This window comes from Condylura cristata, unplaced genomic scaffold, assembly GCF_000260355.1.
Source record: "Condylura cristata isolate star-nosed mole 26May11 unplaced genomic scaffold, ConCri1.0 scaffold00001, whole genome shotgun sequence".
In the NCBI taxonomy this organism is placed as follows: domain Eukaryota; kingdom Metazoa; phylum Chordata; class Mammalia; order Eulipotyphla; family Talpidae; genus Condylura; species Condylura cristata.
The window spans coordinates 19,753,121-19,765,725 of NW_004567102.1; the positions used below are offsets into that span (position 1 = coordinate 19,753,121).

The window sequence follows — 12,605 nt, forward strand, 5'->3', positions numbered from 1 at the left end:
GATAATGACTGGCACATGATTGGTATTTATTAAAAATATTTGTAGAATGAGTGGCTAACATTTTTATTATGTATTTTGATGTCTCCCCCCCACTCCAAACTGAGCCTGTCACACTATTAATAAAAACATAACATACTTGTATTCTTTATTTAAAACAATAAAACAACAGAAAAAGTTTAAAGAATCAGATATTCCATATGTTCAAGTGAATATGTTTTATTAAATGCATACTAATCTTTCTATAGTATGTGAGTATACATAATAAATTAAAATGTATATATGTATTAAATATAGATATAATACCAGAACATAATTATTTCAGATGAGAAATCAAAATAAACCCATTTTTAAGTATCTTTTGGTCACTCCAAATTGCTATTGCTCATAAAAAAATACACTGATTTTCCCTAGGGAAAAAAACTTAATTCCATTGCAACGTAGTTAAGGGACGTGTTTTATTTCATAGCTTTCTGCAAGCAAGCTTGCTTTGATACAAAATGAGTTCAATGATACAGGTGCTACTGTCCACTCAAGCAAAAGAAAACCTCACATTTATAAGAATGCACTTTTTAATTATGTTCTTACAGTATAATAGGTCTAATATCCCAGATGCCTCTGGCTTATGTATAGCAATGGCACGGATATGCTGCAAGGTTCTTGAATATTAGAGCACTGGCAAGTGTCTAAAGTAACTTCCTTTGAGTTCTCTGTCAGATACTGCTTAAAAAACTGTGTCTGTTTTTCTGCATTGCACCTTTTAGCTTACATTGAAATCAACCTGAAGTATATCCCCATCTTCGGTTGCTTATAGAGTTTCTGCAAAAACGAGAACATGTCAGCAGGTATCCTAGCATCAGCCGTGGATGCCATGCTGTGGCTGTACTGAAAGATGGGGACTTACCTGGAGAAACAGTGACTGCTTTTAGTGTGTGTTCCATACCTCTCGGTGCAAAAATGTTAGTGCGTGTTAAATGCTTTTTCTCCCCCTCACATATGATGTGACTCTAACCCCAGAATATCTGACCAAAAAGTTTTTACAGATAAAATCAAAAGACAAATACACAGATAAGGCCATCTGCAGAATTTTAAACTCACCTCTTGCAATATTTCACAATAATTTCTACATCATATCTTACAGTTTTCAAACTTAAATAATAAATGCTCAAGGAAGAGTATAGTGGACCCATCGCACTATCTCTTTGAGGACTTGTCCAATTTGCTGGCAGGTGATTTCCTCTGGGGTGTGGGTATTTTGGAAGGCTTGGCTGTGGTTGGCCGAGAACCTGCTCGGGGTGTAGGTCTGTGTGTTGGGGGGACAGTCTCCACATCTGAGCACACAGACTGGATTTCTGAAATGTCAAAGTCTGACGCATCACTGCCTCGGCGGCTGCTGGCCCTGCTACCAGCTTTGCTTCCGGCTCGGCTTCCTGGTCGGCTGGGTGTCTTCTTGGAATCTGAGGGGATAGGGCAGAGAGGGGTCACCCTTAGTATCAGGTCCATACAACCTAATGCCAATTTTAATCTCATTTTCTTCATACCCAAAAGGCACCATGAAAATACCGGAGGGTTCGCCATGGTACAAGCGGAGGTAGTCTCTCTATAAGCTAGATTTTAAACAAAGGGTAGGTTTAGGCATACCCTAAAGGGCTCCTATTAGGATCCATTTACTGCAGAGAGACATAGAAATATGCCAGTGACTTAAAATTATGCTTTCCAAAGTTTAGCCCTGTGTTCCCAGTGTTGTATGTAGTGCAGAGAGCAACTCCAAGATAGAAGTTTTGCCTGAGACAGAGTAATTCAAAGCACATAGAAACATAAAAGATAAGATTTGAAACTTGAAAGAAGCTTCATATTTGCTGAGTTCAGGGGCTGAGCTCACTATCTTTTGAAGAAATGTGAGAAGCACTGGTGTAATGATAGTGCAATGTGGCTGGTTTTTCCCATTACCCACAATAGAATTCAGTGCAATTTCTAAGTGGGCAGAAAACCCAAGGATTTCCAGATTGAAGAGGTAGGATGTTACTGTAGATTTTATTGTGTTCTATAATCATTCTTTCATCTTTCTTTGGTAATTCCAAGAGGAATTTTGTACTCACTTATTCCCATGACTCTACTTCCTACGATTTCTGGAAGAATTACAGTCATTTCAAAAATAGACAGCAGCTTCAATTTGTAATTTCTACCCCAATTACGAAGAAAAGTTACTTTAATTGTTAGATCATACTGCAGAAGTCATTGAAGAAAGAAGTGCATCACACTCACCAGCAAATTGAGTTCGGACTCTGGTGGCTGCAGTGGTTATCAGGCCACTGTCATCACCAGAGTGGAAGCCTTTCCCTGATAAATATCCTGGAAGTCGAAGCTTGCTTCCTTGTATTGGCGTTCCCTGAATTTAATCAGAGAAAAGACAGCTCAAGATATTGCTCCTGTACCATGATATTCCACCAACATCAATTCACAGACATGACGAACCAGACCTCTTGGGAGTGTGGGGTCACATGGGGTATGGGAGTATCACCTGCTTTCCTCCACTAAAGTTTTCATTCCTCCCTGCATTCAAAGAGAAACTCTAAAGAAAATGATTCAAAATAGAGAAGAAAGTATAAAGATGAAGATACCCAAATGATGGTGTGAGGAAACAGACATACTGTGAGTACATTAGTATCCTTCAGATCATCAGTGATCATTAGAGTTAAGAAAGTGAGCAATGAAAAAGACGTGGCCACTGACAAGCGAAGAGGGGATCTGAAAATTGCTTTTGGATATTCTGCAGTTTCTAGAGAACTAGACAGAAACGAACACCCAGAAATATAACAGAAAGTAATGCCTCCACAGCAATCAATTCTTAACTTAAAAATAAAAAAGAATGCCATTTTATAATTTTGTACACCATGTCATTTCACTTCTTGCCTCTATCTCCTATGACCCTTACATTCACAAAACATAGGCAATATTTGGTGAAAATAGTTTTAATATTCATATCGGAGTTCACAGAATGTCTAAAGCAATCACAACAATGAAATTTTGAGTCTAAAACTGCATTTTCCCCAGGTCACTACAACATTTTGACATTGTCCCAAAGTTAAAAGTATAAACAGATCTCTGAGGAGTGTAATGGATGTCAATGAACTCAGGGAGGCCTTTGGAGGAGATCAATCTGTACATATTACATGTGAGTTCTCTGAAATGAACTTTTCCTTTATAAATAGATTTAAATGATCAATAAAGGATATAAAGATATTTTTATATACCAGTTATAGTTTAGTATATCAATATAATATTAATAATTTAATTAAATATTCTATACACATATATTTAAATATAGAATTTACACATGAATTTTTCAAATCATCTTCACATACATAACCACAATCAAGCCTCACACTTACCTAATTAAACCCTTTTACAAATATGAAAAATCAAGGGCCTGGGGAGGACAGTGATTTGAGCTTAAGACCTGACAACTCTGGTCTAGTTAAATTCCTAACTTAAAAAGAATCTCAACAATCGGCAAGAGAGAACCACAAATTATGAAATATATTAATCTATACTGTAGAATTCATTACACTAAAAGGGCAAAATCATTCTCCTCAGAATGTCTTAATTGTTTTGATCTTACAGTCAAACGCTATACTTAGTACTCTTAAGTGACTCATAGAAGTATACTGTTGTTTGTTTGACTGCTTGGCTTTTATTTGATAAAGCTATTTGATATGAAATGTAGTCTTGTATTTGTCAAAATAATATGTACAGACTGTAATTTAGGCAAGTCTCCACTTTTAAAAAATTTGACCTAACACAACAGCATAGCCCTCAATACTTATAACACATGTTGTTTGAGGCTCATAAACCTTTCTCAGTTTTTGCTATCACAGTTCCATCATATGTGACAGACATTTCTAGGTGTGATATGTGATACTAACATATGTGAGGAGGGTAATGGAAAGGAGGGACTGAGAGATTGAGGAAAAGTTGAAGAATGTGCTGTTTCTGTGCAATTCTCCCACTTTCAGCAAGGTACTTTCATTATTCCCATCTGAATCACGAGGATAATAAATTTTTCTCTGCCCACCTCCAATTATTGATATGAAGATTAAATAATAGATAATGACATGCTTTGAAAACCGTAAGTGGCTTTTTAAAAGTATACAGTACTTTCATAAAAGAGCCCTAGTTTTTAACATGATATACATCCTTCATCACATGGAAAGTTATTTAAGGATTTCCTCCACTAATTATTGAGATTCTAATCAAATATGTGACTATTTGGTGCTTAACGCTTGTCATTTACAGAGTTCCTTTAAAATTCTTAATGGTTAACTTTCAACTGACTGTAAACATCTGATATATGAGTTGATATTGGTGAAATTTCTATCATCTAAATATTATCTCCTCCCCCAAAACATGCCATAGTAAAAAAGCTAGAGCATATCTGAGTATTAATAAACACTAAAACCTAATCAAGGTACATACTTTCTGAAATGACAGATACCTTTTTGTATAATTAGGCCCCCCTGCCTGGTCTGTAACCCCCTGCCTGATAATTAAAGGATTATACCTCATTCACTCACCCATTGTTCTTGGTCGGAAATACATGTAAAAGACATTCAGAAAGTCCTTGCCCATAGTGAACAGTCAATAAACATTATTTTAATTTAAGTGATTTGCTTGCAAACGATACTGCCTCACTGTCATCGAAAGCAAGTGCACTGCATTTCCTGACCAAATTATATCAAGAAGTAAGACTGTACCATCAGTTTTAGAAGCAATTACTTAAGTCTGGATATGATCTCCTACACGAACTTTCTCAAGAGAAAGAAAAAGAATTCAGTAGGAGTAAGAAAACCAAAAAACAAACCAAGAAACCACAAGAGGTCCAGACAGCAGGTGTCAAGCTGACATTGCTTAAGGTGCTGTGAGCTGTCTTTTTCTACTGACCCCTCACACTTTGTGTTTTCAAGAACTGCTGTGTTGATCTTTATTTTATAATCATGTATAAAAAAGATGTAGTATTATCAAAATCACATCTATTAAAGGGGAGGTGAAGCAATGTTAGTGGGTGAAGTTTTAATTAGAGAAAACTGTTAGACTGGAATCTGGGGCCTTACAATACCTCTGCAGATGGCACGGAAAAGTCTGAGCTCTCTGCTGGTTTACAAGGAGTTGACATTTTGCTGTTTGTCAACCATGGTTTACCATAATTGCGTGTTAAAGGATGGAGAATCTGTATGGAACAATGGCAAATCAAATGTAAAGGACAGCAGATAACACACAAAGCCAAAGAAAGAGACTGTTTATAGCATAGTCACATTTTATACTAAAAATGATAATAATAAAAAAATAAGTGGAAAGATTTGATGGCAAATCATACATATCAAAACAAAAATGACTGAAGATTTAAAAAGATAAACCAATCTGAAAAGTAACCAAAGCTCCTAAACAGCTTCTAGATGGGCCACTAGGCAAAAGCCTATATGGAAAAAGGGAAAAAAGTCCTTCATGTGTCTTACTATGAGAAAGGACACAAATGGAGAAAGCTAATCCTACAAAGTCTAAGGTCCTAAAACTTGAAGTATACTCAAGATACAGAGTGTAAGGGAGAAGGAAAACATTTCATGTCCCAGACCTACCTTGGGCGTGCTGGTGGCAGGGACCTGTGGGGAGGCCACCTGGCCAGCCTGGCTGGACACAGAAGTTGATCGATTTGGTGAAGCACCTCTCGATGAAGGCCGGGATCTTCGGCCCCGGGGTCGGAAAGCTGCCATACCCTGACTGGCACCATCTGCTAAAATGAACTTCTCACGCAGTTCCATATTTGTCCTTCCTTTAGCTGGATCGAGTAACACCAACACACACAAACAAAAGAGGAAGGGAAGAAAAGAGCCAGTCAGTAGTTTATAGGAAGAACCACCACTTGGCACCAGAGATCACGCCGAGGATTTCAAGAACATCTTTTTGCCATGCCAACTCCAACTCAGCATAACAAAAAAGTTAAATGCATTTCTTTACAATGCATTCCTTTAGGAAACAAGTGAGTTTGGGAAAGAAAAAAAAAAGTATGCTTATTCTAACACTAGACACCAGCGAGAATAATCACCATTACAGAAAGAGTCAGCATGAAAATGGAAAGCTCATGCTAAAATATTGTTAATCCACCAGCTACCAATGCCCACATGGTTTCGTCACCCTTTTCTCCACACTGAGAAGACAAGCCAGTAGGGCAGGGACTGTGTCTCTTGCATGTACTACTGAGGTAAGAAGAACTGCCAGTACTGTAACATTGGGATTCATTAAACAATAGAATCATACAGAACGAGAGATGGCTTGTTAATCATGATGACAACATATAAACATTCAGGTTTTTCACTTAAATGAGGCAGCTAGCATTTTTATTTTAAGCCTTGAAAAACTATTTTACCAACATGCAATAACGAACACCAGACCCAAGGATCCATGAGGTCATTGTGATGCAGCACTCATACAAACACATATGCACACGGAGAACACACCATGAGAACTCGATGAGCAACGTGTTAGCATGTGCTTGATCACTTCTGTGATACCTGCATTTGTAGCACACCAAAAATGTGTCAAACTTTCAAAATTAAAATTTGGAAGCACCAGCTGAGCTGGACATGAGTTAAGCCATACCCAACAGATGAAGCGTGTTATTTTAAAACAAAAGAGTAAAGCAAGAATGTAAAAGTAGGAAAGAGAAAAGGAGGGCAGAGGCAGAGAGGGGTTGCCAACCTATAGTAGGCTGAGTAGTGGTAATTGAAGAGTTTGATTCCGAACGTAACATTTTACTCCCATGATGATGAACTAGAAAAAATGACACAGGATACCAATCACATTAAAGAATACTGTTAGCAGGAGAAGAAACAAAGTACAGTAATTGAATACGCAAAGCTTGCTCAGGTCCGGCGTCTGGCACATAATTTAGAAGAAAAGTTGCATCAGGGCAAGAAGCATTCAATGGTTGGACTTAAAAAGTAAAATGTACTTGGAGGACCTTGTCACTAAATTCTTGCTAGCTTTCCTAAGTAAACCAACAGAACAGTATATGTTCTAATTTTCCCTATAAACAGTGCTGCATGACGTTAGGTTGTATAATTTTCAAAATATAAAAGAAAGGGTAGCTTTGCTCACATCCTCCTTTTCGAGCATTTGCTGCACTTATTTAGTAAGATTAAAATGAGCTAACAGATTTAAGAAAAATCACACACACATACACACAAAAAGGTTATTGTTTTTTCAAGGAGAAATTGGACCTGACTCTGCAAATCATTGTAAGAAGAACCAAAGAAATAATTCAAAACTGATATTTTCTCTAGGTTCTGAAAAACAAGGAAAATTAAAAAGCTAACTAACCAAGGATATTGTTAGATGAATGGCAAAGAGGAAGAGAGCTGTAGTATTATATATTTATTTCTCTAATCTGTAACTCGAAAATAAGAGTCAAGCTAGCCGTTGTTTTTTTTTTTCTTTCCCCAATTCTTATGTACTGTTTTCCTTACCTCCACCTAATATAAAATTCTCACCTTTAAACCTTGGCTATTTATTACCCTCAATCTTCATTGTCTTCATTTTCTTTCCTCTTACTTTGCTATTTAAGGACTTCTAAAATACATTTCCTGGTTGGTATCATTCTTCCTTTTGAAAACTGCAGATGGGACATCTCATAAAGAAAATCTAACCTAGATGTCCTGATTACAAGTCTCATATTTATCCAGAAGAAGTGAAAAAAAAAATGAAAACATGATTTACATGACTGCACAGGTTCTTTGGGAGCTTCAGGCTGACAAAGACCAAAGTGGAACCTTCACTGTTGTAATAAATGACTAAAATCATAACCGGTATGTTTTTGATGCTGGGTAATAATGCAGCACTGCTATATTCTCATGGTGTTATCCTGACATAAACATCTCCTTACCCCTGCAAGGATCATTTTTCACTAAGAACTCATCAAGGGCCATCCATCCACCACCAACGCGAACCATCACAGTGCTGCGCAGGATTCGAACAAGTCGCAGTTGCTGGGAGTCTCCAAACTGTGAAGATGAAGAAAGAAAGACCCTCTAATTGTCAGTAGTAATTCTAAGCTGAAGGACGATGTACAGTTCTGCAGTAGTTAAGCGACCAACTTTAATTTTTTGCTTAGTTCACAGCGATTAGTAAAAATCTCAGAAAGAAGGGTTTGCAATGATCTGCGTTAGACAGCTGCATGCTGATTTAGCCCAAAGGAAACAGTATGAAAAAAGATAACACAGGTTATCAAGTACAATACTGAATCTTTCTTTAAAAATTATTTCTTTCTTATGACAGAATCATTATGAGGGCCATGACTGAAAAATGGTTCTAGAAATGAAAGTCATGAAAATAAACACTGACTCGCTTGCCCAGAGGATTTTAAAGAAAACTAATTACACATTCCTCTTCATTAAAACTTCCTCTCATGTTTAAAACTATTTCCACTGTAATCTGTGGGAGAAATCTTCAAAATTCACTTTGTTTTTTTTCTAACAGCACTTCTGACACAGAGAAACAAGTGGCAAAAGGACAATAAAAATTTCAGTCAACTAAAATTTTTGGTGCCTCGATGATCTAGTAGGACAATTTACTAAAGGCTGGGTTATGTGTCAGTTTAGATTACTGTAATACTAAAATAGTCACTGATATAATACAATGATCTTTTCAATTTTAAAGGTCTTTTTTCTCAAAGCAGATGGCTGACACTAATTAACAATTACCTTTATTCTTGCCCTTTCAATGGATCTCCAGTCACTTGGATATGCTACAATTTCTGCAAGTCTTGAGTAAATGTCTAGACTATAGGTAGATTCTGATCATAAGATATATATTACGAAAGCCCATGAGAAATGATTTTACAGTTTTAAAACATTTCTAAAAGGCTCATGTCCAACTTTAAAAACCCACCATATTGCAATTCATAGTTGCAAACCCAGGAGATACCAAGGCAAAATGAACAGCCAATAAAACATAAATAGCTTCTTTCTACAGCAAGTAAGGTACAATCATGACTTTGACTATTTGTGTAGGCTCATAATAAACAATTTTAAAATTAAATAATGTGGAATTTTTCCATGAGCTTTATTTAACACCGAGTTTCAGGAAGAAAACTCTAAAACAGAGCCAATTATTCCAAATCCTGAAACTAAGAAAAACCTGGAAAGCTTGTAAAATGCACAAGCAGCAACTCATACATTTTACATCAAACTTTCTAGAATCACTATTTCTAAGTCTATTTTTAAGACTTGAGACCTAAACTTTTCTATAATTGAATCTATTCCTGAAATGTAAATTAAAATTAAAAATTATATATATATATATATTTGTTAGAATAAATTTGGTGCTGCTAATAAGCAAAGGGAAAGAAGGGGATTAAAGAAAATTACCCTTAAGGAACCAGATAATTAGATCAGTAAGTTTTCATTCCAAATTATGTTCAAAGCAAGTTTCGAAGAAATAACTAGCTTATGGACATATTTTAATTTTAATAACAAAAATGAATGATTATATCTTGAGAAGGTATTTATTAAACAGCTAACACTGTCCTTCAGAATTCCCTAAGTTTTCTCAAAAGCCAAATGCAAGGTAAGAAAAAAAATAGACTAATGCAGTACTTTCAGTGACTAAAGTCTCTTAAAGTGACTTGTTCATCCTTACACAAATAAAAGATGCTGTCGTAATTGCTAATTCAGAAAATAACAAGAATTGAAAAGTAACTTTTTTATGTGCTATGATATAAGTTTTATAAACATTTTTTCAAAATAACTAAAAATTTTTGTTTAAAAATTATTTCCAATAAATAAGGATTATAGGTAACTTGAAAATTAAGATGTAAAACATCTTAAAAACTGAGTGGCAGTTTAATAATAAAATTAATAATATGAAAATAATAAAAATAATATGATTTGATCAGGTAACAGAGATAGCACAGTTCTTTCCAAAAGCATACTACAAAAATATCTCCCTATTTAAGTCAAACTTTCTCCTATATTTTAGTTCTAAAATTCTGATCATGATGCTGGGTGACTAGACTTAAGTGTGAGACTAAAGTGTGACTATTATTTAATGTCGGTTATAAGAGATACATTTCCTCAAAAGAAATGACAGCAATAAAAACCTCCACCATTAAGTTTTCTATTCCAAAAGCACAAAGTCCTAAACCAAAGATTTCAAACAAATAGTTAACTGCTGGTTTGCAAAGATCATACTGCTTGTGGCTGAGAGCCACGGAGACTTCTCACTACTCCATCTTCCTATGCACTTGACTGGTGAAGTCCTCCTTCAGCTACTACACAGCCTATGCCCTCAAGGGTTAAACACCAATGGGGTGGCAGAGATATGTACAGAGACATATCTGTGTTCCAATGAGTACTTGTATGAAATCTATGCTAATAGTAATATTATTAAAAACGGGAGCTAAAAATTGCATTGGTGACACTGTACTAGGTCAAGCTATGATTAATTATCTGGTTTGCTTAAAAGTAATCTCCTCATTTAAGACACACAGCAGCAGGAATCCCGATCAAGGACCCTCATAGCGTTTACGGCAACACCACGCCAACCAACAATGTAGTAGCTGGGGGGGGGGCAGCATGGGAAAGATTGGCCATGGCAAGCTTTAATGACTATGATTTAAAGTTTTAAAAAGTCATTGGGAACTTGAGAATACATTCCACTGATTTATACCTGATTTCCCAGGAAGAACTGATAAAAAAAATGAAAAATGGAAGAAAGACACAATTAGTTCAACAGGAAACTTTCTCTATGACTCTAGAACACACGCACACATGCACACAGTATCTTTCTCTCACACTATGGGCTTCTGGATAGAGTGGCTAGTTTAGAAATGCACAGGTACCCATTTGTCCTAACTTCAAGCCAAATAATCAGAAAAATCTCTAAAATTGTTTTTAAAATCTTTGGGTTTCAAATTTAAGTTAAAATTCACATAGGGAAATGAACATTTTTCAAAAATGAGTACGTTACATTTGTAAGTAACATACTAACAGGCAAACCCAGCACATTTCCAATCTAGCTACTACATGAAAGATGTTCCAAAAAGAGAAAAGTTAGAGAGTGATGAAATCATATTGGTCTTCAAGTAATTGTTTTGAAGAAGGTGAACTGAATTACTGAGACTTTTGCATAAAAAAAAAATTATTGCACACTTGGAAAACACTGTCTTTTTCCTTTTTATAAAAATGATCCAACATACAAAGTTTTGTGGATCTGGACTGAAGCAGGTTTGTTACTGGAAATCTGAGAACTTACCTCTAATCACAATAAAATATTTTATAAGTTATAGAAGCAAACAAAATACAAGGTATGTTTTCCTTACTTTTATTCTTAAAAGTGATATATATGTTGTGAATGTCAAAGATAAGTCATAAAATATAAAATGAAGGCTAATTAAAAATGACGACTTCATATACCATTAAATTTGGTGTGAGATAAAAATAATTAGCATTCTTACAAAAAATTCAGATCAAATAATACACAAATTCCTATTTGAATTGTTAAAAGAAATGAAGTTATTTTGATAACTTACCCTGTATTTGTTGTCTCCAATCTGTTCAACTTGAAATCGTTTTGCACATTTACATTTTGCTACTTGCCTTGTCACCTGCCAAAAACAATGATGAAATAGCCACTTTAATGTTAATATTCCATAGTGGAATCCTGAAAACCTTAATCTAAAATCTGAACAAGGAAATACATAAAGTGGCTGCATGAACTGCACACATCTGGGCAGAATATACTGTTACTGTTGTAGATAGAAAGATAATGAGTACCTCATCTTCAATTTTGTCAGCATCAGTAATAGGTTTATATGCGTCTTTATTTGGATGAAGGGCTGCTACAAATTCATAGTAGTCTATATATCCATCACCATCTCTGTCAAAGATGTCTGCAACTGCGCTCATCTCCAAGCGACTGGTTGGGAACTCTGAGATTTTCAAAACAACGGTAAGCAGTGCTACTAAGGCATAACTGACAACCAGTATTGAATGTACTCATAGCAAACAGCACAATGATATGATGCATGTAACACTGTGAACGGATTTCTCCCATCTGATTCATTAACACATCCATGACCTCACATATTAAACTTTCAGTATGTAGTAGAGAGGACATTTAAGTTCTGTTCTCTTAGCAAACATCAATATACACTAAAGTGTTGTCAGCTGTAGTTATCATGTTATATGTTAGATCTTCAGATCTAACTCATATTATAGTTGAAAGTCTGTGCCCCTTTACCAGTCTTTCCTTACTCCTTACTTCCTCCACCTCCCAGCCCCTGGCAACATGATTCTATTGTTCCTTTTTTTTCCCCCCTAAACTTAGACTCCACATATAAGTGGTAATTAAGACACCGTTCCTTGCTATGGCATCCTTTATATGAAAATGTATAAGGCGTACACTTAATGTACAATTTGACAAAAAAAAAAAAAAGGATTTGTCTTTAAAAAGAAAGTATTAAACTTGTTGATTCTGCCATAATTATACCTTAGTGTGGCTGGTTAAGTGATCAGGGTGATCAAATATGTTAAAATAATTTTGGGGGCTTCCCTGCT

At 35.6% G+C, this 12,605-nt stretch overlaps 1 protein-coding gene across 8 annotated transcripts in view; it reads right to left on the reverse strand.

The window, feature by feature from the left end:
* Nucleotides 1-200: 200 nt before the first annotated feature.
* DST (dystonin) overlaps nt 201-12,605 on the reverse strand; it is a 408,501-nt gene continuing 396,096 nt past the window's right edge. For 5 of the 8 annotated variants that reach the window (XM_012720777.1, XM_012720771.1, XM_012720765.1 and 2 more), the window contains 9 exons: nt 11,823-11,977; nt 11,579-11,653; nt 10,717-10,734; nt 7,934-8,051; nt 6,751-6,822; nt 5,631-5,830; nt 5,114-5,224; nt 2,263-2,386; nt 201-1,454 (listed from right to left, as the gene is read on the reverse strand). In XM_012720777.1, the coding sequence (XP_012576231.1) occupies nt 1,192-1,454; nt 2,263-2,386; nt 5,114-5,224; nt 5,631-5,830; nt 6,751-6,822; nt 7,934-8,051; nt 10,717-10,734; nt 11,579-11,653; nt 11,823-11,977 (1,136 nt within the window). In that variant the 3' untranslated portion in view covers nt 201-1,191. The remainder of the gene's footprint in view (nt 1,455-2,262; nt 2,387-5,113; nt 5,225-5,630; nt 5,831-6,750; nt 6,823-7,933; nt 8,052-10,716; nt 10,735-11,578; nt 11,654-11,822; nt 11,978-12,605) is intronic. The other 3 variants (XM_004673588.2, XM_004673589.1, XM_012720791.1) reach the window with 2 other exon arrangements.